The sequence below is a fragment of the Acanthochromis polyacanthus genome, chromosome 18 (genome assembly GCF_021347895.1).
Source record: "Acanthochromis polyacanthus isolate Apoly-LR-REF ecotype Palm Island chromosome 18, KAUST_Apoly_ChrSc, whole genome shotgun sequence".
NCBI lineage: Eukaryota > Metazoa > Chordata > Actinopteri > Pomacentridae > Acanthochromis > Acanthochromis polyacanthus.
The window spans coordinates 13308687-13335554 of NC_067130.1; the positions used below are offsets into that span (position 1 = coordinate 13308687).

The 26868-nt window shown below is 39.8% G+C and overlaps 2 protein-coding genes and 2 non-coding genes across 9 annotated transcripts; 3 read left to right on the top strand and 1 right to left on the bottom strand.

The window, feature by feature from the left end:
- Nucleotides 1-751: 751 nt before the first annotated feature.
- st8sia5 (ST8 alpha-N-acetyl-neuraminide alpha-2,8-sialyltransferase 5) lies at nucleotides 752-19081 on the bottom strand. 6 transcript variants are annotated; one of them, XM_022198551.2, is made up of 9 exons: nucleotides 18158-19081; nucleotides 12409-12516; nucleotides 11969-12055; nucleotides 8646-8738; nucleotides 5838-5999; nucleotides 4933-5077; nucleotides 4653-4765; nucleotides 3063-3155; nucleotides 752-2952 (listed from the first exon to the last, which is right to left on the bottom strand). In XM_022198551.2, exons 1-9 carry the CDS (start codon nucleotides 18301-18303, stop codon nucleotides 2490-2492), a joined length of 1410 nt encoding a protein of 469 aa, XP_022054243.1. In that variant the 5' UTR covers nucleotides 18304-19081; the 3' UTR covers nucleotides 752-2489. The 6 variants fall into 6 exon arrangements, with proteins under 6 accessions (XP_022054243.1, XP_022054244.1, XP_022054245.1 ...); XM_022198552.2 differs by having other exon boundaries at nucleotides 5838-5924; nucleotides 18158-19075; XM_022198553.2 differs by lacking the exon at nucleotides 11969-12055 and having other exon boundaries at nucleotides 18158-19077.
- A 3379-nt stretch (nucleotides 19082-22460) lies between these two features.
- On the top strand, nucleotides 22461-26625 carry rpl37 (ribosomal protein L37). The gene is made up of 4 exons (XM_022198557.2): nucleotides 22461-22559; nucleotides 23322-23457; nucleotides 24134-24218; nucleotides 26515-26625. The coding sequence occupies exons 1-4, from the start codon at nucleotides 22557-22559 to the stop codon at nucleotides 26582-26584; spliced, it is 294 nt and encodes a 97-aa protein (XP_022054249.1). The 5' UTR covers nucleotides 22461-22556; the 3' UTR covers nucleotides 26585-26625.
- LOC127531000 (small nucleolar RNA SNORD72) lies at nucleotides 23174-23253 on the top strand. Its single transcript, XR_007937791.1, has one exon. It is a non-coding gene; the product is annotated as a small nucleolar RNA SNORD72 (small nucleolar RNA).
- LOC127530999 (small nucleolar RNA SNORD72) lies at nucleotides 24913-24991 on the top strand. Its single transcript, XR_007937790.1, has one exon. It is a non-coding gene; the product is annotated as a small nucleolar RNA SNORD72 (small nucleolar RNA).
- Nucleotides 26626-26868: the final 243 nt, after the last annotated feature.

Consider the following 26868-nt stretch of genomic DNA (forward strand, 5'->3'; position numbering starts at 1 on the left):
GGTCAATTTGACTTCAGATTTCTTGAAGAATCCTTTCTAAGTCACCCCTGACGCAGTCTCGACATTTTGCTCTTGCTAGTCATCGTCGGCTCAGCAATAACAGTGACTGACAGTTTTGTCCATGTTTGTATATTTTAAACCGAATCTTCCTAAATTTTCCAACAACCTTGAGCTAAGTTACTCCACAGTCGTTCCATGTATCATTTCGCTAATTCAGAAGTAACATTTCTGTAGTGTGAATACCTCTTTGGGAATAACTGTCGTAGATCTATTGAAAACGCATGTCTTAATTCCTTCCATTATAAAATGTGTGCGTGTCCATATGGATAGGTGGCTTGTTGAACTGGGTTGAATATTGTGCTTTATATGCATGTCTTCAATTTAGTTTTTAGGGTCAGCTTGGAGAAAACTTTCACCTGCAGCAGATGGATGTAAAAACAAACCTCCAGTGTCAAATGCTGCACATACATAATTCTGACCAGAAAACACAGTTTAGTGTAACATCAGCAAAAAAAATATTGAGTGGAAGGGGACTCTAAGGAGCTAAATGGAGCAAAGAAATCATAAGCTAACTCATCTGAAATGTGCACAATCAGCAAGCATACTATATGTGATGGAAGAAAATAGTATAAACTACATATAAGCCAGGTAGCGCATTAATGCCTGCTATCTGTGGCAAATGTACACTTATATACATACAGCAGGGCACTTTTACACACACAGAAAAATAATGCATCCATGAACATGCAAGTGAGAAAATCCAAACAAGTTTATTTACAAACACAGTACCAGTAGAAAGAAATGATCCAGAGTCAGTTAAGAAGCACTGTGTTATATATTACCTCCATTCAATACACAGACCAGTTCCTCTCCTTATCCATTCTTAATTCAGCTGTGACAAACAACAATTTAGTGGTTAAGCCAAAAAAATTTTGGTGTTCCTATTTGTCTCTTGTGCATGAACACACAAAGAGTCTTTATAGATGGTAAAGAAACAGCATGTTTAAATCTTATCAGCAGTGCATCACTCAAATGCAAAGCAAAAAATGGACGAGCATGAACAAACGAGTGACAAAACTATTAATTTACAATCTTTTAAAATCTTTTGCACCAAAATAAACAGTAAAAACCTACACAGCTTTCCAGTACTTAAATGCACAATGCTCGCTTGAGTGCAAACTGAATGTTCACAGTTTAAAAGTGACAGATGAAAATCATAAACGTGTCGTAGCACTTCGCACAGGGGCAGCAACCATCTTCATTTTTGCATCTATTATGAATGAGCACTGCATTACACATTTCACTTGAATCTCTCTGTGAAAAGGTTCGTGAATACATCTCTAAAAGCACTGTGAGCTTCGATAGAGGCTTAAGTGTAAACATATTGTAGTGATCATTGAAGCAGGCACACATAACGCCAAGTATAAAGTCATGCAGAGCATTACATGGTTATGAATGGAGCTTACAGGGAGTAGTTCCAGTAGAATATACGCTGAGAACTGCACATGGATTTCTATACCTTAGCAAGTCTTAAGTGTCCTTTAATTCAAGAGACAAACTAAGATTTTAGTTTGATGATGATGTATTTGTAGATAAGCAAAGCACTCGGGTGCATTGCAGATCATACAGAGGGGTTCGATACCTCATAAGGCAATATGGCTTAAGACATGAATGACAGCGAGAGGCTGGGTTGCTCGACAGTGCTATGTAGCTTTACAAATCAGATGGCCGTGCAAGTCAAAGTTTTGTTGAGATGGTTTCCAAAACCACGACAAACGTGCTCCGATATTTTTTTCACCAGAAATATCAGAGGATTGTTTTTGAATGGGATTAAGTAGGCCGCTGAAAACAGGCCATTTCAATAATGTTTTCAAAATATTCACCCAATGAACCTGGTGAATAGGAAATAGATTACAAAAGTAGACAATTAGATGTACAATTTCATCTTTTTTCTTGTTTTTTTTTTTTTAATATTATCTCAATATGAAGGTTCAGGCTTTGTTTTACACAAACATTAAAAGCTGCCACACCCACAGAGTGTCCAAGATAGAGAAGAAGAGATAGAGAGAACTGGGATGAGGGGGCACAAAGACTCCCACTGTAGCCCCGTTTCAGCGTAAATATCTGTGCAATCAAGTAGAAAACAACACCTCTGTACAGCAGAGCCACTAGAAAACTTCACAGAAACAACATCACTATGAAGACCACTTTTCACATTAAAAACAAGCATCCTATGGTCAGAGTCAGAGATAACCATAGCGATTCAACTGGCTAAGTAAGGAACTTAAGGTACACGTTGAAAAGAGAAATTTGTTGGCAATTAAAGCAAGCAATTTTCAACATGTAGTTGAATTAATGGGAGCGGAAGTAGTGTGCGTTCCCAAGGCCAACTCTCTGTTTAACTAGGGAGGAAATAGTGAACTGAGATGAAGCAGAAAAGGAACAAACTAAAAGGTAAAATGTTGCGCTCACACATTAATGCAGACAAATCACGTACACTGCCCCGTGTGCACATTGATGATCCCACGTGTATGCATGTGAATGAAGTTGAAAATTTCATGGGGCATCGCGTGAAAGCCAGGCCGCGGCTTGACATTGTCGTAGTAGTGGTGAGTGATGAAGATGCCGGAGGGGTTCATGGGGAACGCCCAGAAACCGTAGAGGTGGACCTCCTCGCACATCTCTAAGGCGGCGGTCACGAGCATCAGGCCGCTGCTGAGCCGCTTGGCCCGGACGCCCTGCACGGCCCAGAAACGCTGCACGTTCAGCAGGTACTGTGGGTGGAAGAAGAACACGCCTCTCTGGGAGTCGAAGTCGTCCAGCATGTACTTGACCCTGAAAGAAACGTCGGTGTTGCGGGTGTTGTAGAAGGCCGGTAGCACCACTGAGGAGTTCTCGTAGTTCTGGAGAACTTCATAAAACGGTCGCCGCCATTTCTCCAGCTTCTGGAATCTGCAGAGAAAGTCACACAGATGACAAAAGCCAAAAGAGAAGACTAAAGGCAGAAGAAGAGTAAGAGACGAAGACATACAACTTCTCGTTCAGACCCATATTTACAGTACCTCTCAGTAATAATGCTTGGATTTATTGTCACCAGATCTGTTTTAGTGCCAACATCTGCTGAGTACTTGTCATTGATGGGCGGTATGTTGCATCTGCAAAAAGGAAAATTAGCAGTTCAGTGGGATTCATATTTCATTTTATGTAGACTTTGAGACCTAATGAGGAGCTCCACGATAATCATAGAAAAGTTGTGATGAGTGGAGCTTGGACAACAGATCAAACATAACTGGCTGTTGCTAGACATGAGCAGTGGTTATTTAATAGCTTAGCAAGCATAACTAGACACACAAAGATGGCAGATTTGGATTTTTCTCATTGAAACTTTAAGCTTTACTTGGAGTTATATAAAGAAGAGTTTGTCTTTTTAGCATTTTCTAAAACCAAGAGCTAAAGTGTCAAGATCAGACCAGACAGCGAGTTTGTCTGCTCTCACACGTAGCTTCACCAAACCAAGTGCTATAAAAGCCAAGTGGTGTCCTAATTAATTATTTATAGATTACATAAGGAGAGGATTCAAAACAACCCAATTGCTGCATAAAAGCTGGTCCTCAATGCCATATCTGAGTGTAGGGTATCACTGGCTGCTCTGTATTCAGATATTTATACCCCAAAACCACAGCCAGACTTGCAATTTAATATAAAGTTAAGTTCACCATACACACGGAATTCATCATCTTAAAAGCATTTCTTTGTGGCATTAGAAAATAAAGAAGATTACAGCAGTAAAGTGCACATCCCAGAAAGACCAAAATAATCAGATTTTGCACTTAATATAAGGACTAACAAATGGTGCTTTGTCATAGCAATGTGGTGTTCAATGTTTTCACTTGAGTTTTCTACAAATACTAGTTTAGCCTTGGTGTCTATCAAGGATAGAATTTATTCATTATTATAGAACTCCAACTAAAACATGAATGTCTTTTTCGTGTTCTTGTTAAAATAAATTCATTATTGGCCTTCACCTTGCATCCAAGTCTTCTTTTAAGATTCATTTTAAAGACTTCTTTTCAGGCTTTTTAACCTTCATTTGATATTACAGTGTGGAGAGACACGCAACACACACTGGTACCCACTGCTCACGGCAAATATGCACATTTGGTAAGCGCTTGAACCACTTAGCTTTCAGAGCGTGTACCTCATTATTTTGTCATGGCTTTTGAACCAGTCGTGACAAACTGCCAACAGCGAAAATCGCTTCATGTGGCAAATTGGCAGTCACCCTGGCTAGAAATGAGAAGTCATACTTTTGTCTACCTCTGTGTGAAGTCAATGATACTCGTTTCAAAAACTGCCAAAAATTGTTGACAAGTTGAGGTTTAGCAGCAGCCAGCTCACAGGTGGAAAACTGCTCATTTAAAAAGTAAGAGCTTTGAAATGCTCCTGCTAAAGTTCAGGTGAAATGGTTGGGGATCTTCCAAGGAAAAGTCTTTTCATATTACTAAGTACAGCACAAGTAAAATAGCTCCAATCTATTCCATAGAGTGTACGTAAAACATTCTGATTCTGTACAATCGTAAACCACAGTCTTATCGTGATTATCACAGTGCAGCCCTCACATAGCAAAGAATGAAAGAATATATCTTGCATACCTAAAAACAAAATCTGCTGAGTCAATTTCCTTTCCACATTTGCTGTTCTTGATGATACCGCCATTTCCAATGACAGCACATTTCTTGTACTGTGATTTGGAATATGGCATATCCTAGATGAAACAGACATGGTGTGTTAGTGTCACACAGACAGAACAGGAGGGCTTAAAATTAAATAGATTTTATCACCAGGTTTGGAAACATCAGGCCGACAGTTGAATAAAAAAAGAGCAGATAGTCTGGGAGATAAGAAACCCTCATAAAGAAGTGATGAACTCACATCTGGGAACATCTTAAAGACTTCAGTGGTAATGGGAAGGATGCCACTGGTGTCCACCTCGTACCTCAGCTTGGTCCCTGCAGGAGTGTTCCTCTTGGTGGTGAACAGAAAGGACGGAGCATTACAGCAGCGAGACAGAGACATCCTTCAGGAAAGAAAAGCAAACGTTAGTTCAACTGTAGAGGAAGGCATCTCAGAAGCAAGAAACCTGCTTAACCGGCATGTTTCATTGACATTTTTTTACCTCCTAATTGTTTGGACTGTGTGTAATAATTATAAATCATCCAAATTGTTTGTGTTTTTCCCTTTTCTGCTGACCTTGAGCACTGAAAGCATTTTGAGACACATTTGTACATTTGATGACAGAATACAGGAGTGAGCAGAAAGCATTAAGTTTATACCAAAAGAGGTAATAATTTAAACCTTATATTTCCATTCCATTTGCATTTAGTATTTCCATAAAAACATTTCTTTTGCTTTGATATTTCCAGACACAGAAATGATAGTATTTTATTCTACTACATGAAACAAGAGCTGAAATCCAAATGGTGCTATTTGTGTTTTCTTTCTAAGTTATAACTTGCATGAGAAGCACTGTCAAAAGACTCACAAATAAAGAGCATATGAAAATGTGTTGTATTTAACCATGTTTGATGGATCTTGAACAGAAGAAATTCATAGCCATTTATCAATGACTTTCAGATATTCACCTAAAGTCTGTCTATAAGTATGTTAAAAAAAATTAAATAAATGCTCAGTGTGTTGTTGAACTGTCTCATAACCCCAGACACAGAAGCATGGAAAATATATATATATATACAGTCAGAAAATATTTGATTTTTCTCCCTCTAGTCTAGACGTTCAGATGATGTACAGTCTCCTGAGTCAGAGTGAGTAATGCTTACTTAAAGTTGCTGGTCTCCTCCTTGTTCTGCTCCCACCTACACACCTGCAGGTTCCGCCACCTCTCAAACAGCTCTGAGGTTTTCACCCTGGCAGACAGGCAGAGAGACTTGTGGAATGAGGAAGGACACCCATGGCCATGATTTTTCCGATTAACCATGTTTCTATAGGGGTAGTAAATTGAAGAAATGTTGCAGAAGGAAAAACACTCAAGAACACAAGCACACAGGGAAGCAGAAATTGCAGTGAGGACTCTTTGGCGGCTCTACTGATTCCACTGGATCTCGACTCGTTAGCAGGAAGACAGCAGCTTCATCAAGGCTGTCTGAAATAGCTGTCCTTGAACTGACATCTCCTTTGAGATGACTGGGTGATGGGGCTTGCAGTGGGAGGCAGGCCCACAGCTTTATTTTGCTGCCTGGCAGAGTGTCAGCAGCTGTTCTGTGCCAGAGTGGCTCAAGGCTCTTCATCGGGTGCCCACAATGCATTTAACAATAAAGTTCAACAGCCGCAGGGACTCGCACAAAAGGTCACTGGACAATGCTCATACTCATGCTAGAAGAAAGATGCTGCTCAGATTTGCCATGAGCACAACTGACTCATTGAGTGTAATGAATCTGGCCAGTGATGTTCTGCATGATGTGTAAATGGGTTATTTATAGTGTGCTGCAGTGTAAATGATCATAAAAGATGAAAGCAACAGCTCAGCTGTGGAGTGTTGGCAATAATATGAATTTGATGTGCCATCTGCATTATTTAACAGTTGTTCTTCAGTTCTACTTGGCATACCCTTCTTTTTTTGGAAAATGAAGTAGACAGCTTGCTCTATAATAGTGTTGTCAAACTCATGCATGGTCAAAACATCGATTTTACTCAATAGTTCATCTTTTAAACAGGCTAGTCCCTATTAATGACTAGTCACTAATTAAAAGTCATGAAAAAATCCTAATTTGACCAGACAAACAGACTTAACAAAAGTTATACAATTAATTAAAATTTCGATCTGAGTATTAGTGACTTGAATGTTGTCTTTGCGATCCACATAAATTTTAAATTGCAACACATCCCTTTTATGGTCAGTTGGAACCGTAAATCAACGGGCAGCTGTTCATGATCCCCTAGTCACATTTTCCATGCTCCCTTCAACTCAAAGCACCACTGTGAGGCTGACATTTGTGGTTTGAGTGCAACGTCTCAAGAACTATTGGATGAGTCAACGTACAATCTACCACCATCATTAGCAAAAGTTGGATTTGTCCAAATCTTTTTTGACCAAATACCTGAAAAGCTAATGACTATCAGCTTCAGCAGGATTTAATACTTTGTGCATGACTGCATATAGAAGAAGCAACTATGATGTCGCCCACTGCCTCGTAGACTATCGTTCTGAAGAGTCGAATTTCTTGGTCTTCAAAAACTAGATGTAAAGAATATGGTGAATCTGACTGTGGAACCTGAGGAAACTACACACACCTATCAATTACAACTTAGCCATTGCCTAAATCAGTGGTTCTCAACCCTGTTCCTCAGGACCCCATGTCCTGCATGTTTTAGATGCTTCCCTGCTCCAACACACCTGACTCAAATGATCAGCTCGTCATCAAGCCTCTGCAGAAGCCTGATGACGAGCTGATCATTTGAGTCAGGTGTGTTGGAGCAGGGAAGCATCTAAAACATGCAGGACATGGAGTCCTGAGGAACAGGCTTGAGAACCACTGGCCTAAATAATACCTTACTTTATCATCTATTTTTATTTCTAAATGAGAACACAATTTACTAAATCAATACCATGCTATATTTAAATAGTTATGAAACAAGTAACAAATCAAGTGAGAAGTACATTATCTTTTCATAGACTTCAACACCAGCTAATTTCTTTTTCAGCCAGAGGAGTTGCCTCCTGGTGACTGTTAATAAGAATGCAGGTTTAAGATACTTCTGCTTTGGCTTTACTTTTCAGACCTAAAGGCTATATCCATCTTTTATACAAACTTGATAGTTTTAGCATGGTGGACGTAAATATTGCACCTGCTGAACATCAGCATGTAGCATTGTCAGCATGAGCATGTTAGGATGGTAGCATTAGCTTGTATTCTCTCTCCAAGTCAAGAAAAGCCTCCACCCTCAAGACAAACTCAACAATGTGATGCCAAACAGACAGGTTCGACAATAAAGTTGGTCTTATTGCTACTGGTGTTGCTGGAAAGTTGAAATCTTTAGACTTCTTTCTTTCTCCTCTACCGAAAGTAAGCAGTTATGCAAGAAATCATAACTCTACATCTACGAAATTTTAAAGGGTTGCAAATATTTTAGTTACTATTCAAAATTATGATGATTATTCGGATTGGTTTCCACCGACCTGCATGCTGTCATGGCCTACTGTTGTGCTTTCCTTTCCCTTTTGTCTCTTGTGTTTTCTCCCTGATGGGCGACGCTGCCTCCCTGCACTACATCTACCATGGATTTTCATCCAGTCTTTGCCGGATCGCATCGAATCCTCTTTTTATTCTTAGTGAATGTGGTTTGTCTGACACAAACAGTCTCTTTGGGCTTCAGGTAATCTACCTGCCAGCCAGTCTGCCTACACGCTCTGCTTCACTCCACCGCTACCATCCGCCCACTCTCTGCCAGCTGTACAGCTCCCACCGGCCTCCATCTAAACACTCGTTCCAAAGTATGAGTCCTGCACTTTGTCTCAACCAGCATCATTTACTTTTGTTTCAAAAACTACCTACCTGACAGATGATTGAGGCACTCCTTAGGGGTGGGGAAAAACACAAGTTTTGGATGCATCTTAAGTGAAAACTCACATTGTCAGGACTTTGACGTCCATAATCTCCTGTCTGAGCTCCCTGCATGCAGTAGAGTTGTACTCAAAGGAGCCATCATAGTTTTCCAGATACCTGGAGGGATAAACACAGTCATCCTCTGCCTGCACCCGCTCGCACACAAGAGAATCAACAGAATTAACAACAAACTGTGGAGATAAAATGCAATATATATTCAAAACAGTGTGTTTAAAGGGCACAGTAAAGCGAAAAAAAAATACTGCATAAATACTGTACAATGTCTATGGTTTAACTTTATGAAACACTAGAATATCAGTATAGCATAGTGGGATGACAAATGACAGAAGTGATGTAACTGATTTTAGGCGTCACAAACAGGAGAGGAACATATGGTTTACTGGACACTTGCACCAGATTCTGTTACATCTTAGTCTAAACCAATGTGATATGCTAAGTGAAGAGAAATAGACCTCTCATATTTTCATGTCTTTGACTAGTTAAGATGAGAGCTTGCATGGTGTAATACTGGTATCGTGAGGTTTAAATGTGTATTTATGCTGCACATTAATTTAGAAGAGAAACAGAAAACAGTTTGAAAGGCGAAAAGAAGTGTTACTTCCAGTGCATAGCTTGTTAAAATGGTGGATTCGATAGTGTCTGGTGGTTGTCTGAGCATATAATTAAGCCTGTATGTCAGTCGTGCTGGCTGCATTAACATGACATTTTGAGATTTCCTCATGTTTTGGTAAACATAAACACAAACACCAGTGATCATGCAAACGAGTAATCATAAAAATGATTTTTGGAACTTGACTTCAGTTAACTAGAGCTGAAGAATCTAGAGAAATCCACTTCGGACACATGTAAAACAATTATTACACTGAAATGGCAACAATAACCAAAAAGTACACAAAATAATGTCTTCGGTGTGGCGGTGTGGCTGTGCTTTGGCCGACTTAATAAAATGGCTGTGCAGAAAAAGCTGGGGGGGATTCATGCTGGTTGTGCAATTTAAACCAAGATGTCTCTTAGTTGCCATTTGTTCATGCACTGATGCCTCATTTGTTGCAGTGCAGCATTTTGTCAAAAAATGTGGTCTGGTTAAAATGTGTGCGAGTGTGTGTTTGGGATGGAGTGGAGGTGGCTAGGATGGAAAAGAGAGGAAAAGGAAACCACCAGTGTAACGTTGTTTGTTCCTATTTTCTGATGTGCAACCATGTTTGGAAGAGAAGGGGATTTTTAATTAGGCTATAAATAGAATTGCATAACTGTAACTTTGCTTTATAATCTCTGAGGAGGAGTTTGAGCTGTAGTTCCAAAATTCGGAGCTTTGTTCGGCTTTTCAGACTCATCTATTCAAGTGAGGCTATGCAACTTTTCTAAGAGGACATAACACATTCCTCCACTTGCTCATTACATCCCAGTGTTTGCTACATGCTCAGCTAATATCAGCTGTCTTTAGATAGATACCAGTGGCAAATTTATGTTCATGGAAGATTTTTCTAATTGTGCTCTACATTTTAAGCTTATCATAGGTAAATATAATGTCCTTTAAGCAAATTCAAAATATGATCATGTTGTAGTTGGCGCTCCTGCTTTAACAATGATTTAAATCCACATTAAATTCTGTGTTTTTTGCTGAATGGAGGCTTCAGAGCAATAACTGCATGTCGGTTCTACACATATTACATTTTTGAATGTGCTCATACATTTTTATACCTCCAGTTAATTTAAACTGAGGTCTTACTTAAACAGAAATTAAACTTTGGAGTCTATTTTGGAAATGCGCTTTGACACATTTAATTGAAAGATAAAGACTAACATAGAAGCAGTTGGAAAATATTAAATATTAAGTCAAATTTTATTTTCAACTTTCAAATTTAATCTTGTCCCAGTAGCTAAACAGACACAATAGAGGCAATAAATAGAGACTAAATGTGCATCAAGGTTTTACTTTTGCCAAATGATCCAGCTGTAAATAGTCTCGCACCCAGAGGGTTGACCTCTTTCGTTGTGAGCCATAATTTCCTGTTAATTTTGGGCAGTGGGCCACAAAACTGACTGACTCATCTCTTTCTGGCTCCATTTAACTTAACTTGTTTTGTATATCCATAGAGCATCTTCTTGGGGAAATGCTCCCTGCTGTTGCACAGTAGGAATGTTGCTTTTCTATGAAACTTTAATTAAAATCACGGATGTCTGCAGTAATCTGTTTACAAGTATATTCCTTCTGGGCAAAAGAAAGCTCTAAAGACAGTAAAATATTTTTAATTGTTCGGGAGCCGTGAAGGGGTTTGGCGGCGGCTGTGATGTGCATTTAGTAGAATGAATGTTTTTTTTTTCTGAGATATGGAGCGCGGTGTTTTGAAAGATGAATAAAATTGAAACATATTACCTGTGGCTGTGAAGGAAAATGAGGTGAGTTTGAAAAGAAAAAAAGTAATAAAAGAACACAACGAGCAATACAATGGAGAGATGCAGAAAAGGAACAAGATGCTGGGATGAAACTGTACAAATAAGGAGTGATGAAACTGGTTGTCTACATCCACCTGATGATGCAGTGTATTTCTGAGGTTCTACTGAGAGGAGCTTGGGCCTTACAGGATATATCTAACACACTGAATAGGGCTGTTCATTCTTGTTTTAGCTAAGATGATGAAACCTTTGCAAGTGTTCTCTGTTCATTTCTAAAAGCAAGACTTTTACTTGGTGAGATGAATTTCATCTCTTAGTTTAACTGTACAATGCTGGTTCAAAACCAATCCAGGATGAGAAAGAGCAACCAGCATTTTGTTTTTAAAGTCACAGATACCGACATCTTCTGCTCAGTGAAAAATGAGAAATTGGAGCTTTGGAGAGAAAAATCTGGCACCTTCCTGTCTTCTTGTAACAAGGAAAGGAAAGTGGAAAAGGGGGTAAATCCAGGTCGCAGAGAGAGACAATGCAGATGTGAGAAGGGGGAGATAGGGGGGAGCAGAGAGAAGTGTCCACACTATGTACATGGCATAAACACAGAGCTGTGCAGAACACATGAGACACAGGTTGAGGAGGACAAGGCATTTGGAAATGGGTGCTGGATGGGACACAGAGGTAACAAGGAGAAGCCAGTACATCAACAGGAGACCGTGGTTCAACCAGCTTCTGGAGGGGGGAGGAGGAGGGGGGAGATGGGGTTTAAGGGTCTGAGGTCGAGGTGGACGGGATCAGACAGCATGCAAGAGCAAATCTGAAGTGCAACCACCACTGAAAAAATATGAGAGTTTATACCTTTCAGACTAATGAAAAAGAAAGAGGCATTCTTGGGTTTCTGTGAAAAGACTAAAAATGCCTTCAAACTGGCCTACCTTTTTTTTTTCTTCTTAATATCGGCTAGGCAGGGTGTGACTATTACGGAGAGCTGTGAATCTGGCTGAAAATTCTGACGGAAACATCTGTCAACATGCAGACAGGTTAAGTTAGAGTTAAATGTGTGATGTAGTCCTGTGACACCACCACCCCTGCTAACCTCCTAAACCTGCAGATGTCAAAACAAGTAGAGAAGAAAAAGTGTAAATGTGCTGCGCTTTGTGTTTCTTTCTACAGCATCTGAGGAGACTCATGGGCGCCTCAGCGGCCCAGTCCACGCATGCAGGGCTGGGTCGTCACTATGATGGATTTGTGTTCTCGTTCACTCTATCTTTCTCTCTCTCTCTCACACACACACGCGCGCACACACACACACACACACACACTCTCGCTCTCTTTTCTCAGAGGTGTTGTGCAATCAGTCACGATGGAAAGGTACCTTTTCCTTCCATTTCTCGCAGGCTTCAGAGATCCATCATCCGAGAAATTAACGGGACCGGTCCAATTTCCTGTCTCGTCCCCTTTGAGTCGGCTAAACTGTTGTGCACTAGTAAGAAAATGAGTCAGTTTATTTGGGATTTATTTGTTCTTCCTCTGCAAACACAAGCCCACATGTTCACCCACATTTGCACATCCATGCGCTCAAACACTCATACACACACACACACACCCAGGTACATGAAGGGGGACCAGCTTTTTGGCTCAAGAAAAACAGTATGACACCAAACATGGTTAGAATGATATTTTTAATTAATGACACCATGGTTTGAATGGTTAATTTATGCTCTGCTGGGCTGCTGCCACTATCCTGATTCAGATGTTCACACTTTGCAACATTGGCTTGTGCAAGTGCTAGACGTGCAAGTAAATATATTAAAGTCACAGTGATTTAAGGGAGGAACAATAATCTGTGCCAATTTGCTGCAAATGTCAAATTACATCTAAGAGAGAGGTGCCAACGGATCTGCTAAGAGTACTGTAGATGCAATAAAATTGCCAAATTCGAGCATCTTTTCAGCCTGATTAAAGAGATTTACATAAAATGATCAGTTTCCCTATCATGTCTAATATTAGTTAGGCTGTAGAAACAAGTCTGACAACCTAACGTGGGTAAATAAATGTAGTTGAGCAGGATCTTGACTTGGAATTGGGCTTAAAGATGGACCCTATGTCTCCAAAAAACATGCTATGGAACACAGGATCCAGTGTTTTTGGCTAAACCCATTTCAGAGACTAAAAGTAAGGTTATGTCAGCTTCGGCTGAATAGATTTGATGGCTACCGTCACAGAGGAAGACATTTGGTGCAGATGCTTTTTAGCCCTAACAACATACGTATGTTATAAATGCGCCATGAAGAGATCATCTATTTCTAGAACAGCCCTGTCTCCCAGAAATGACGATTCTGTACAACTGCATGTCTGTTACATTTTGAGGGGAATTTTGTGATTACATTTGTTCCGTATCATGAGCACATTTCAAATCAGGATTTTAATACCACATGTTATGGTGCTTTCCAGCTGCTCTTGTTCAGATAACCAATTATATAATAGAAGGGAAAGGACCCATCACTCTGGTAACCCAGAAAATGGAAGAGAAGCTTCATGTTTTAACCCATACCATGATATTTTCCCAAATCCAATCAAGCAATTTTGGTGTCGTAGCTTAACCGAGCTTCTTGCATATAGGTATTTTGGTGAAAATGTAGTTCTGTCTAAACCCAACTATGAATGAAAACAAAAGTCCCTGATGGTTCCTCACTGGACACAAACCCTGGTCTCCTGGTTGAAGGTTCTGCTGTGGACTTACGCTGCTATCCTGCTACCATGGACTTTGTGGCTTCTTCAACTGGAAGTTTTTCCTTCTACGTCACTTTTTTCTTTTGCTTTTGTAAAATGAAAATAAGGATGCAGTTTAGTTGTGTATAAACAGGATTTTTAGGGAGACAAAGCAGATCTAGACACATGAAGCCTGTTAGCGGTAAACCAAAAGGAGCCCTGCTTTGTGTTGGATTTCAAGTGAGAACAATGAAAGAATTATACAATATCAAGGTCAATTTTAACTATGAGATGAAACTGCCAGTGTTCTACATTTGTGTTGCTTCCAGTGAATCTAATGAAAAGACCAAAACCATGAAAGTGTAACTCCATCTCCTTTTGATCAATCATTTCGGAGTTCCGTAACTCGTCTGTAGCCTTCAACCCCAGTGTCCACTGCCTCCATTTAAAGACGTAATAATTTAAACAAATATGTGCTTCTATTTTTTAAAACACAGTGATTCTCTGAAGCTGCTGGCACTGCTGTTTTTAGCAAATGCCACTCAAACAGGAGGAAATAGCCTTTTTTTATTTGCAGATTTGGTGTGTTTCTCAGAACGGTGTGAACGCACTTCAGAATGAATCATTTGTGTTACATAAATACATGTTACAAATATACATATATCATCTAGAACTTTTAATGTTTTTTTTCTTTTTGTAAGTTTCTTGTGAAACTTACTGATCTGTAGCTTTGACTTAAAAGTACATCATTTGAAAACCAAACTATATTCTTATCATCATCATCATTATTATTATTATTAATCTTCCTCAACCAAAAATTCTGTTTACCTGTTCCGTTTTTTACAGATCTGGTTTTTTGATTTTGTTGTATTGGTTGTTACTCCTGCCGATCTAATGAGTTCTTTTACTGTAATTGCATTTTGTTTTTTTACTGCCATTAGAATCTGCAATTTTTGGGGTTCACTTTAGAATATTCATCATCGTGAAAAAGAAAATGTCACCCAGTGAAACAGTATTTTACCTATTTTTTGACAAATCCTGCACTCTGTAGCACAGAGGAATAAGGCCTGTCAGGTTTTGGATACATTGGTTTTGGTCTTTTCAAAAGTTTTGTATCAGATTTAATATTTGAAATTTGCTTAACATATTAAAATTCTTCCTTTGCGAGCAGACTAATCACATTCCATATGTCCAAATATCCGTGGGTGTATAACTTCTGCTGTTATCTGGCTGATTATCATGCAAGTATTCATGTGTGACTCACTTCTGTGAGCGCTCTGTGGGTGTATTTCAGCGGGGAGACTGAACCCAAAGAGCCTTTCTGGGTGCATTATGTGATCGAGCATTCATCGCCGTGTCAATACTGATCTGCATGCAGGCACATTTGGCTTCTCTGAGTGCCACTTCAACATCTCCACAACACTCAGAAAGTGGTTGCAGAAGCGAACACACTGAAATCACAGATGTCTGTGCCTCGCTTTAGAACATCTGCCTGAAATAGGATAAGAGCTACTCAAAGCAGCACAATCAGTTACTATTTTCCTCCACACGTCCTAGTCATCAGCAAAACATGCAGCCTGTTGAGGCTTGATTTTAATCTAAAATGCATCAGGTTGGTTAATGCAACTTGTATATAACACTACATAAGTCTGAAATTTTTCAGAATTGCAGTGACCAATAAAACCTCCAATCTCATCTCAAGAGTAGCAGTTTGAAATTTAAACACTAGCAGCCCGTTGATCTCTTGACTCAATTAAGAGCACAGCTGAGACAGTAATCTGAGCATCAGTAGACAAACAACATGCACAAAGTTGCTCTGCAGCACTAATGTGCACTGATTCTCCCCCCTGAGGCTCTGGGACTGGAAAGTAAGAAGGACTTTAATACTAATAGGTTCTGTGACTTGGGTTTTTAGGGAAGGTTGGGCGCATCGATCCAGATGGCCATCCGTCCATGCGAATTTCCTCTCACGATAAAGATGGGTAAGTACTTTATTGTTTGTACCAAAACAAGAAATTAACTTATTGTCCATTTGGCTCTCTAAAATGCTTTCTTGCTTCCTCTCTGTATTAAATTTTAACATGTTTTAAGTGCTATGATTTGCTGCTGCAGTCAGTACGTTCCTGTGCAGCTGTTTCAACAGCCTGATGAAAGCTCACTTACATAACACATTCAAAGAGGTTCACAAACAGAGTCACGTGTGGATGAATTGACATTAGCTTTGATAATTGAAAAAAAAATGTTTCTATTATTTATCAAGCAAATATTTGTTGGTTCCAGCTTCTGACATGTGAGGATCAGCTGCTTTTTTTTTTTTTTTTTCTTAATCACGGTAAATTGAATCAGGAGTGTTGCCCAGAAAAACAAGTGAGATGAGATGGACAATTTTAACCAGTTTCTAGTGCTTTGTACTGCAGGTTAAATGATTGACTGAAAAGAGATCATCATTATTCACCGCCTATTTCGCGAAGCCACTTAATTTTGAACGGTTAGTAACTGAAGAAGCCTGCAGCCTTTCTAGCCGAGGGTATTTTTAGACATCACCCTCTTCGAGTCAAGTAGAGTTGAAACTTAATTTGTCTTCCCACTCAGAAGTGTGTCACTAATTGTGATCATTTAATAAGCCCTCTGCCATTTTACAACGCTCCGCAATTTCAACCTGATTTCAGAGGAGGCAGGCAGGGAGCAACTCTGAGGGAACTCAACGGCCAGATTTATAAAAAATGCAATATCCACAGCAGAGTTTGGCTTTAATTTGTGTCCTAAAGGAGAAATCTTTTGCACTGTGGGGTGATGTAAAAGTGACGATGCGTCTAAACTGTAAATCCCTGAGCTTCGACTCCGCCGGCACCCAAATGTCTCCTCTACAGCCGCTCAAACCGACATACCTCAGGTAATTTACAGAACATCGTTTTTTTTTTTTTTCCAGTGAAGCCCCAAAGCGCATTAGTGCAGTGATAAAAAGCTGCTAACGTGTTCTCAGGCCTGGGGTTTTTGTGGGGGAAGAGGCTGGGTGTGGTCGGACCCATGTGGACTCCTGACTGTTCACGCTCGGGGAGATTTCATGACGTCTTCTCTCTCTCTGCTACGCACACACACACACACACACAGGCAAACACATTCAGTTTTATCACTCCCTTCCAGTCTCTCCCTGTCTCCCTCCTCTCTCCCCCACTTGCACTGAGGTGTGTGTGCAGACAGACTGTAGCAAAATGGCTGCCGCTGTGCCCACTTGGTTTCTGTTGTGTGGCTTGTTCCCCCTCTCTCCCGCTCAGGCTGAGGAGTAAAGTCAGGGCACAGGCGAGGAGAGGTGTGTTCGTGTGTGTGTGTGTCGGGTCTGAATTCATGCATCTCGCTGCAGAGGTCAGGATGCCATGAATCCAATTTGAGTATCATCAGACCAGCCCAGCAGGGTGGCGGGGGGGGGAGAGGAAGAGGGGAGGTAGCTGTGGGGAGCTTTTCAGATTGCAGCACATGTATGTTTGCTTTGACGTAAGCATATATGTGCTGTTCGTTAAAATACCTGGAGGTGGGATATTTGGATTGTTTTTTTCTCGTTTGGAGTGAGATTTGGTGTTTTTTTTTTAAACCACCTAAAGATCAAACATCCCCGCTTCTCAGCATCTGCTCGTCTCACATTGAATTTTTCATAGAGTGAAGAGGGAGGCGGCCTGCAATTTAGCAAATAAATGGACTTGAAAGCGGGGCTACCAAAAATACTGTTGCAGAGTTCTTATAAATATTACAACGCGTGGCTCTGCAGCGGCTGTGCACTAGTCTTGGTGGAAATGATTTATTTAACAGGGATCAGGAAGAAATACACATCATCTTTAACATGTTGCTGTCTGTAATCATCATCATCATCATCATCATCAGCTCGGGGAGCTTTAGTGTGCATTAGGATAATCTGATGCCTCTGTAAGATGTAGGCTACGACCAGTCAAGAAGGCTGAAACGGAAAAACCAAACAAAGATCTTTGGAAAAAGAAAGGGAAAACATTACCATACACAGCTGAGCCACTGTGTATGGCATGAATGTGATGCTTCATTTTCAGAAAATATCAAAAAAATAAATCCAATGGAGTTTGTTTTACTATGCCACTGGGAAAAAAAGATGGATGGTTAATTGCTTTTGTTCTTTCCAGCCACTAAAGCTTGTTTTCCCCATGCGTCCTGACATGTGCTTCATCCAGACTACTCCCATTTATACTGGACAGTTTTTACAGTTTATCATTCATATTTAACCTTTCACCATTCAGTCATTAATTAGAATCAAGGAATTCATGCGTCTTAGGGCTGAATATTAACCTTACAGCAGTGTGCAGCTACAACTCTGACATTAATATCGAGGCCTGCGCTCTAATTGCTTGTTAATGATGCTTAAAGAGGATTTTAAAAAAATCAACACTTACCTCTTGATGTAGTTTTTCCCATAGAGAATCTGTTGCAAAAGTGTGACGAGTCCAAATGCACAAATAAATATGAAACAAAGAGACCTATTGCCGAGTATATCTTTACCCGACGATGGGTCGGAGTATCCCATCCTTCGGCGCAGCATCCAGGGCTGACGGTGACACCCGCTTAGGTGTCTCTCTGCGCTGCATTCAGGACCTGGATGGCAGGTGTCTTGTACCCGCTGGACTGGACATCGTCCATCACCTTTCTAGGCGGTTTTACTGCTGTCTGAAAGCAGCATCATTGGCGCTGGATGGACAGCATCGCAATGTGTCGCTTATTTATCGACCCTGCACCCAATTCCAAAATGACGTTTGTATATCTATTGCAAACGCAGGTGTAGAAACATTAAATATCACATATATTTGACACTCTTGCTTTCTGTTTACGCGCTACTCGCCTCGACGACATGCAGTCGCTCGGTCGGATGCAAGAAATGCAGATGATCCAAAATTACGCGCTCTCAGTCTGCGATAAATCCTGAAAAATCTTGACGCAAACAAAGCAAAGGCGTCGACGCAAAGCGCGATTTATGTCTTCAAATTACCGATGAGCTGGACGGGAGTTGAAAAAAGAAAAAAACAAAAACACACACACACATCCCCTCATGCTTCATCTCCAATCTGAGCAAAGCTGCGTGACTGAAATGCAGAAGCAGGAGGATGCGCCTTTTCTCAGCCTGGCAGCCGGGGGCGCGCCGCCTTTCATTCACATGCTCCTTACTCAGCCAAAACCCAAGGTCATGGTCTGCTTTTCAAGGATGCACCTGCGCGCCCACAACTTCTACAACCGAGCAAATCACCTGAACAGAAGCTGCCACTAAACTAAACAGATTACAGCATCTAAAATGAGTGTTTCCACTGTAATCTCCTCAGATTTGACATGGCTGCTGCACCACTGCTAATGAGCTTGTTTTTGCAGTATCACTGGTTCCTGTAGGTGGTTTCATGTTCCACCATTTGCCTCCATGCTTTCTGTCCTTTCATCATTCACTGGAGTTCGTGTCAAAGTAGCATACAAATGATTTCGTACACCGCAGTTACAGTATGGTGCCTTTTGCTGAGCCGCTTCAAAGATTTCATTTGAAGTGAAGTGTTTCTGGGGCTGAGTTTTTCACCCACAACATTGCATTAATCTGTTGTCATGACTCACACATAGATTAGTGCATCTTTCCAGTGCTGAGACTAAAAACTGCATTAGTGCTGATTTCTGCCAGAGTTCACATCTACTGCTTTTAGATCATTAAAGTCCGTCTGAGACAGGCCGGCCTGCTTTAGCTGTATGCACTGAAACATAAAGCAGCAGATCTGTTGAAAGGTGCCACATACATAAAGGTGTTGTTAGGATCGTGAACACTTAGAGCTCAGCCCAGGATACACAATCTTAGATTTTAAATTGATAATTGCACCATTTTCATGCTTATTTCTGATTAAATCAATATAAAATATGAGACACTGTGCTGTCTGCAAAGTCAGATTATCCCATGTTCTCTCTATGCTCAGTCCATGTTCCATTTTAATATCACGGTGAGTGCAGGATTGTTAGAGCAGTTGTTCTCAAACCGTGTGCCTTGAAGTTAGTCTTGGTTAATTATATAAAGTTAGAATCATATGTGAAGGTGTGTCTGGAGACAGGGATACTAGTTTTAGTCACCAGCTGGAGTGAGACTGGTATATCTTATGAGTTACTAATGCACAGCAAACTGGATGACCAATCCTATATGTAGTCCATGTGAAGAGATGTTAGTACTGTCAAGGGGATAATTCACCTAGAAAGTCCCATAATAGAATAATTTTTTCTCTTTTTAGCTCTTTAAGTGCAAGAACATAATGTAACACTGCTTCTCTTTCTATCTTTTTTGAGTGCAATAACAAGTTATCTTTGTAACTCTTGTGTACAATTCCACACACAATGTTTCCTACCATTTCTGTACAATGATCCATAATGCCATATCTGTATATATGAAAGGTGTATATAATCTATTAGTACCCTTATTTTAAAATCTCTGTTCTACTTTTGCTTTTTTTGTTTACGATGCTTCATTTTTATCTTGCAGCAGGAATGTGTGAATTTCCCCAGTGAGATGATGTAAATAATGTTTACCTTTTCCTATCTTATCGCATAAATCAAAATAAAGAACTACTAAAAAAATGAAACCAAATCTGCTGTCTTTGTTTTCTGATGAAAAACACTGAAAATTCTCCTAATGATTGAGATATAACTCTTCCTCCAGCACCTCACTGACTTCATTATTTTTCATTTGAAAAATGCTTCTTAAATCTGAAGCCTTCCATTCATGTCTTAGTAAATGAGTTAAATACCTTCCACCAGATGCCAACAATCCCAAACCCTCTGCGCTCTCTCATGCAAAATGCGCAACTATCGAGTGGTATGAAGTCAATGTGCTGCCTGAATGACACACAGAGGACCTAAAATGGAGACGACTTGCGTATTTTATGAATGGAATGAAACATGAAGAGATTCATGGCTATGAAAACATTTGGGGATGAAGTCTTGCATGTAAAAGGCTGATTGATTCCTCTGGTTTTCAACTATCCCATGTGATTCAGATATGAACTTTCTTCCAGCTCTAAAGCAAACATAAGAAACTGATAAGTCTTTAGCATTTGCTCTAAACTTATTTACTACTTGACAGATCTGAGAAATTGTCTTTTTATTGTCCGTGACTGCATCAGCATTGTCTCTGGTTTGCTGTAAGTGTGATGTTTTTCAACTACAGCATCACATTATGGTGGAATGTGAGTATCTTTATCTTCTTGATGCAATAGATAATCATGTCAGAGTTTTATACATGAGGTCGCTTGAAACACTGACACATATTTCCTCCATTCTCAAGTGATCAACCTTTCTGCAAACCACTGGACCAACTTCTGACTGACATATGTACATGGGGGACACATTTTTCACTAACATACAGTGATTGTAAATCTCAGATTAACTAATTTGAAAGACATTTGAAAGATTTTCTTTGCACTTTGAGTCATCCATCAGTCTGTTCTCTATCTGGTTTAGATTCTAGTACCAGCAGGGAGAGCAAAAGTAGCTCACACAAGCTTACCGTGAGCCAAATCCTGCAGCTCTTGAGATGCTTCCAGGTCAGATGGGATATGTAGTCCCTTCAGCTCTGTGATCTGGGTCTGCCCCGGGGGACTGGTACAACCAGTTGGACTTGCTGAGCATATCTCCAAAATAAGCATGCAAGAGACTCTGATCAGTTCTCTTGACAAAAAGAAGCATTGATGTGAATAAACTCCTGCGAGATATGAGCTGTTTACTCGGGCGGAGTCAAGACACCAACGCCAAGGACACTCCTTTGTGCCTTGTATCTGACATCTTATTCTTACTGTTTTACAGATGGTTATCAGTACACTGCAGTTTCAGTTAGGAAATACTCAGCTATGGTGCAGACTGATTGTTTTACCCCGTTGTGTCTTCCAGGATATAAAAAACTCCACATAGAAAGGGTTTTGAGGTATGTTGATATGACATTTTATCAGCACAAATTAAGCCTCAGTTTGTTTAGAATATAAAGAGTGTACCGTATATATGCAAACTTTTATCCATTAGTTTCAAGGAAAAAAATAACAAACTACTTTAGTGAAATGTGAAAATGTATGAGAAGGATTTTTGTGGGAAAACACCCCGTTGAATTCTTAGTAATTGATCATTTCACATTATTGTTAAAAACCAGTGGTAATAACTTTTGTCCTGAGCTCATCAATTCTAATTTAATGGATATTCAAACAGTCGAACCAGATACGCTGCATTTAAAAGTCAGAGCAACATCAAAAAAATTTAAATAAAGTTATTATGTAAAAGTATCCAGTTGTCCACAGACACATACTTCTCTGGTACATATCACATTTATTTTCTAGAAAATTTTTCTTATGGAGGGCGTCTTACTTCAGTTTAATACATAAATGTGTTAAAATTGGCAACATTGGTTGTTTGCTTCCTCAAAAATGACTAAATCTATGATAAATAAATTCTTGATAATTATCTAAGGAGATATCTTGGAAATGCTGCACAAGTATTTGTAGTTTTTGTGGTCTGTGTGCACAGGCAGGTTTTTAATCTCACAATAAAAATAGATGAGAGGCATTTTGTGGAAATAAACTGGACTCTACTAAAGAAAGAATTTCTTTAAATGCGACGAAAAGAATCATAGGCTAAATTCAACTTACCCTAGTTCTGTTCACTGACATTTTAGATCGATTCATTAGCAAAATGCTACATGGGGCCATATTTCAGTGTTACACAGGAATCCGCACGGACGTAATTTGATGCAGCGCCAGCTCCGGTTCCGGTCTCTTTTCCCTTAGCCACCGGACGAAAATGGTAAGAAGCAGCGATGGCAGACGAAAATCTTGAAACATCTGTTTACTGTGTCGTTTATCTGACACGGACTGTGGATGTTATGTTGTCGGATAAACAAAATCACCGTTTGGATGAAGTATTTTTAGGATGAAGCGCCAATTTAATAAAATAAACGTTGATTTTACTCGCATCCATCCAGCATTTATTAGCGTCCATTAGCATTGAGGTCCGGGGTACAGACTGGCCTTCATTTGGTCTTAAGAAAGAGATACAACATGAATTACAGTACATTCGTTTATATATGGTAAATCACTAACACCGACGACTAGTCATTGTTTATGCAGTACAAGTAATTTTGTGAAACGGCTAACTAGCTTTGCCGCTGTGGTTAGCTTAGCTAGCCAGCAAGCATCATGTAGTGAATGTGTTTCCTCTAGCTAAGTGTGCTCACTGTCTTTACACCTCTGTCCCGAACGAAGAGTTGTATGAATGCTTATTTTGATTTTTATGTTGTTAGAGCAGATGCTAGTTGTTAACTGTAGTGGCTACGAATGAGCTTGCATTTGAACTGTTTGGCTAACTACTCCAGTGAGGTTCAACATTGTTGCATCCCTCACATACAGTATGAAGCTAACGTCTTGTCAGTGATGCTTTTAAACACAAATGTCTGAACAAATGACTTTCTGTGATTCATTCTTTTTCACTGAGACAAGACCACTTTAGCTGTTGCTTGCACTGAGGCATTAGTGAGCTGTTGCTGACCTGTGATCTCTCACCTCTCAGACCAAGGGGACATCATCTTTCGGTAAGCGCCGGAACAAGACGCACACTTTGTGCCGTCGCTGTGGCTCCAAAGCCTACCACCTGCAGAAATCCTCCTGCGGCAAGTGTGGCTACCCTGAGAAGCGCAAGAGAAAGTGTAAGTGACCAAAAAACAAGTGTAGATATGAGTATTTTTATTAGAAGTATTGCATGGGAGTGTGTTGTCCACCTGAAAAAATGCTGCTAAACATGCAGGAGAATAGTAAACACTCATGTCTGCAGTATAGAAGTTGTCTTCCAACATGTTTTGGTGTTACAGCTTGCAGTGACGTGGCCTTCTAGACAGTTTTACTCATTGTGAGCTCATTGTTTACTGCGATATAAAGCCCTGCACCTGTATGGAGACAGCACAACCATGACTAGAAAGGAAGACCTTAAAAGGATTTTATGCAGTATGACACATTTGGAAAGGCTAGAAATCTGGAAAACACAATCTACACGCAGCTGGAATCTGTATAATGAACATTTTCCTAATACACACAGAGGTATTGAGTGCTGTGAAAAAGTGGTAGCATGCTGTAGTGTGAATATTCTACTACGTTTGTGATTTGTTTCCATACTTGTCTCCTGTTTGCTGTGTAAACGCTGCCTGCAGTTCAGCACAGACAGTGTTTGCCTGTTGAAGCTTTCACTAAATAACACGTGTACCTCTCTATTCTGGTGGAAAATGCTTGTTTTTATACAGTGTTTTAGTTTATTATTCCACTCTACACCTGTGTGAGTTGATCTGAACTGCCAGGCTGCATTGACTTATTGTGATATTTTTATTTTAGACAACTGGAGCGCCAAGGCCAAGAGGAGGAACACCACTGGCACTGGCCGTCTGAGACACCTGAAGGTCGTCTACCGCAGATTCAGGTGAGGTGTACGAATGTAAAGCAAGCAGAACTCTTAAGCGTTTTCTAGATGTTCTGCTAGCCGTGTGCTCATTCTGCAGCGAGGACCTGTTTGCTTACTTTATGCGTAAACCTGATAGTGGCAAATTGATTTGATTTATCAGTTTAAAACAAACATTGGATCTGCTACCGAGTTGTGTTGTGTTGACATATTTGTAGCAGGAAATGTAAGCAAGATTCCTGCATCTTACTTTCGTCAGCAAGATCAAAGAGAACGTCTGCATTTCAATTGAAATATTTACAAAAAAGACAATTCTGTGGCAACTATCAGTTGGTTGTGGTTTGGGAAAGACATTGGATATGCACAAACAACTATTGGTATAAACAATTTTTAACAAATGTTTACAATAACTGCAAAAAAAACTTCATTACTGAACGCCTTTGACAGTTTAAAAGTACCTCACAGCAGCTTTTTATTCAGAGACTGTAAACATGCAGGTTTGCCTAAACTAGGAGATGTTTTCCTTCCTCAGTTATTTTGCCGTCCAGAACTGAGCAGAAGGTCATGAGAGTACCAGACATTTACCATTTCTGTCTTAAATCAAATAGTATTTACATTCTATTAAATATCTCAGATTTGTTGCATAAATTCTGTTTGTGCTTTGCAAAAAAAAGGTTGTGTGATTCTGTGCAGTCCTGTTAGACCTTGTCAATGCCGCTTACCAATGATGGTGAAAAATAAATGTCTGAACAAATGAATTCATCATGATATCAGTATTTTCTCTGAGGTAAGCATCATTGTAAGGCAAGATCAGTGACTCAGTGTGAGGCTTAAATTCCTTTAGGAACAATTTGATAGATGGATAGATACTTTATTAATCCCGAGGGTGATTTAAGAGTTTTAGTTTACACCTACGAAAGGTTAATACATATATTAAAATGTATCATCTTATATCCCTGTTGCATCTCAGTCACACAATGACTGCTACCTATGATGAGCTGTTCTGTCATTGCTCTGTCAATGTAAAGTCAAAGTGATCTGTATTATTAATATCTCTACATGTCCTTTACAGATAGGAAAATTGAAATGCTGTTTGCACAGAGTCACATAGTGTACAAAAATACAATAGCAATATACAAAATATAAAAACAGTGCAAATACATACAGATCTGTAATGTAGGACTTTGAAAATCTTCCATCTGCCACTAATTAAATCAACATTTAATGTAAGATTCTACAATATTTACTTTTCTGATGAATCAGTCTAATTTTTGTCAGTCCATTGTGGCAGCTTGGGCTTTGAGCCCAGACAGCAGCTGTTTTGAAGTAAGGCTTTGAAAGAGTCCCAGGAGTCTCCAGAAAAATGTCTGTGTAATTATGACTTAAATTATTAATCACTTTACTGGCACAGTTTCCTCAGCTGTTATGAAATTTAGATGGGTAAGTAACAAAAACTGTTAAATAAGACTGAGCTTATTGTGTTGGTTGTGGCTTTATTTTGCAGAACTACATGTGAACCTCAGTTCAAAGGTACCAAAGACTAATGTCGTTTCCACATCTACAACTATGCAAGAGTTAGTGATGAAGCTCACCAACTTTTTTTATTTGACTCTTGCTGCACTTGGAGCATGTCCTTAACACGGACTAGAAAGTAGTAAAAGACCAGCTACGTGTCCTCAGCTGTCTGTGTGTGCAACCACGAGGGAGTTTAATCTCTACCTAAAATGCACAACACACAGTAGATCAGAAGTCCTGCAGTGAAGTTCAGACCAGGTTCATCTCTGCTGACTCATGTCTTTTGGCAGCAGATTTCCTTTGACCTGTTTTTTATTGCAGCTGTAACTGATGACATTGTTAATGCAGGTCACATTTCTTTCATTTGAATCAGATCCAGCTTTTTGGCGCGTTGGCTCAGCGCTAACTGGAGCGCTTCTGTGGAACTGAGTCATTGTTGTCACACCTGCACCAGCCCCATTAGGACAAGTCAAACTGTGCGATGTCAAAATGCCAATTTATCATAATTAGATGCCACATTTCAGTTTCCTTCAATCTGTCAATGCTGTGCCTCCTCTGAATGAAATTTTTATTGACATGACAAAACGGCAACCTCCTTCATGTCATAACATCAGTCAGTTGTGCTGCAGTACAACCAGATAATCAAGCAATCCAATTTGTAACCAGCCCATAACTACTGACAGTGAAGTAAACTGTGTGGGGAAACAGTAAAGCTTTTACAGTAATCTAGAATGTGTTTTCTCCTTCTTATCTCTGAGTTAGATGACTCTAATGTGCTGCTTTTTGTTTTGGGATTTTTCAGGAATGGTTTCCGGGAAGGCACCACCCCCAAACCCAGACGTGCTGCAGTGGCCGCCTCCAGCTCATCCTAAAAGACACATTTTTGGTTAAATAAATGTGATGTTAAACAGGAGTTCCAGTCTTGTCTCAGTCTTTAAAGCCCTGTTGTCAGCCTTTTGAGGCCAAACATGAAGCTCGTCATTGTTTTCAATAGAAAATTCACAGGAGGTGACAGTCATTTCATCCAGTTATAAAAATCTCCCATTAAAAAATTGAAGAGTTTGGATTATTGTATCAAAACTAAGAAAACTAAACCTGAAAGTTTTTAGAAACATGAGCAGTTGTATCAATGTTTGAAGTTTTTCAGTGAGACCAG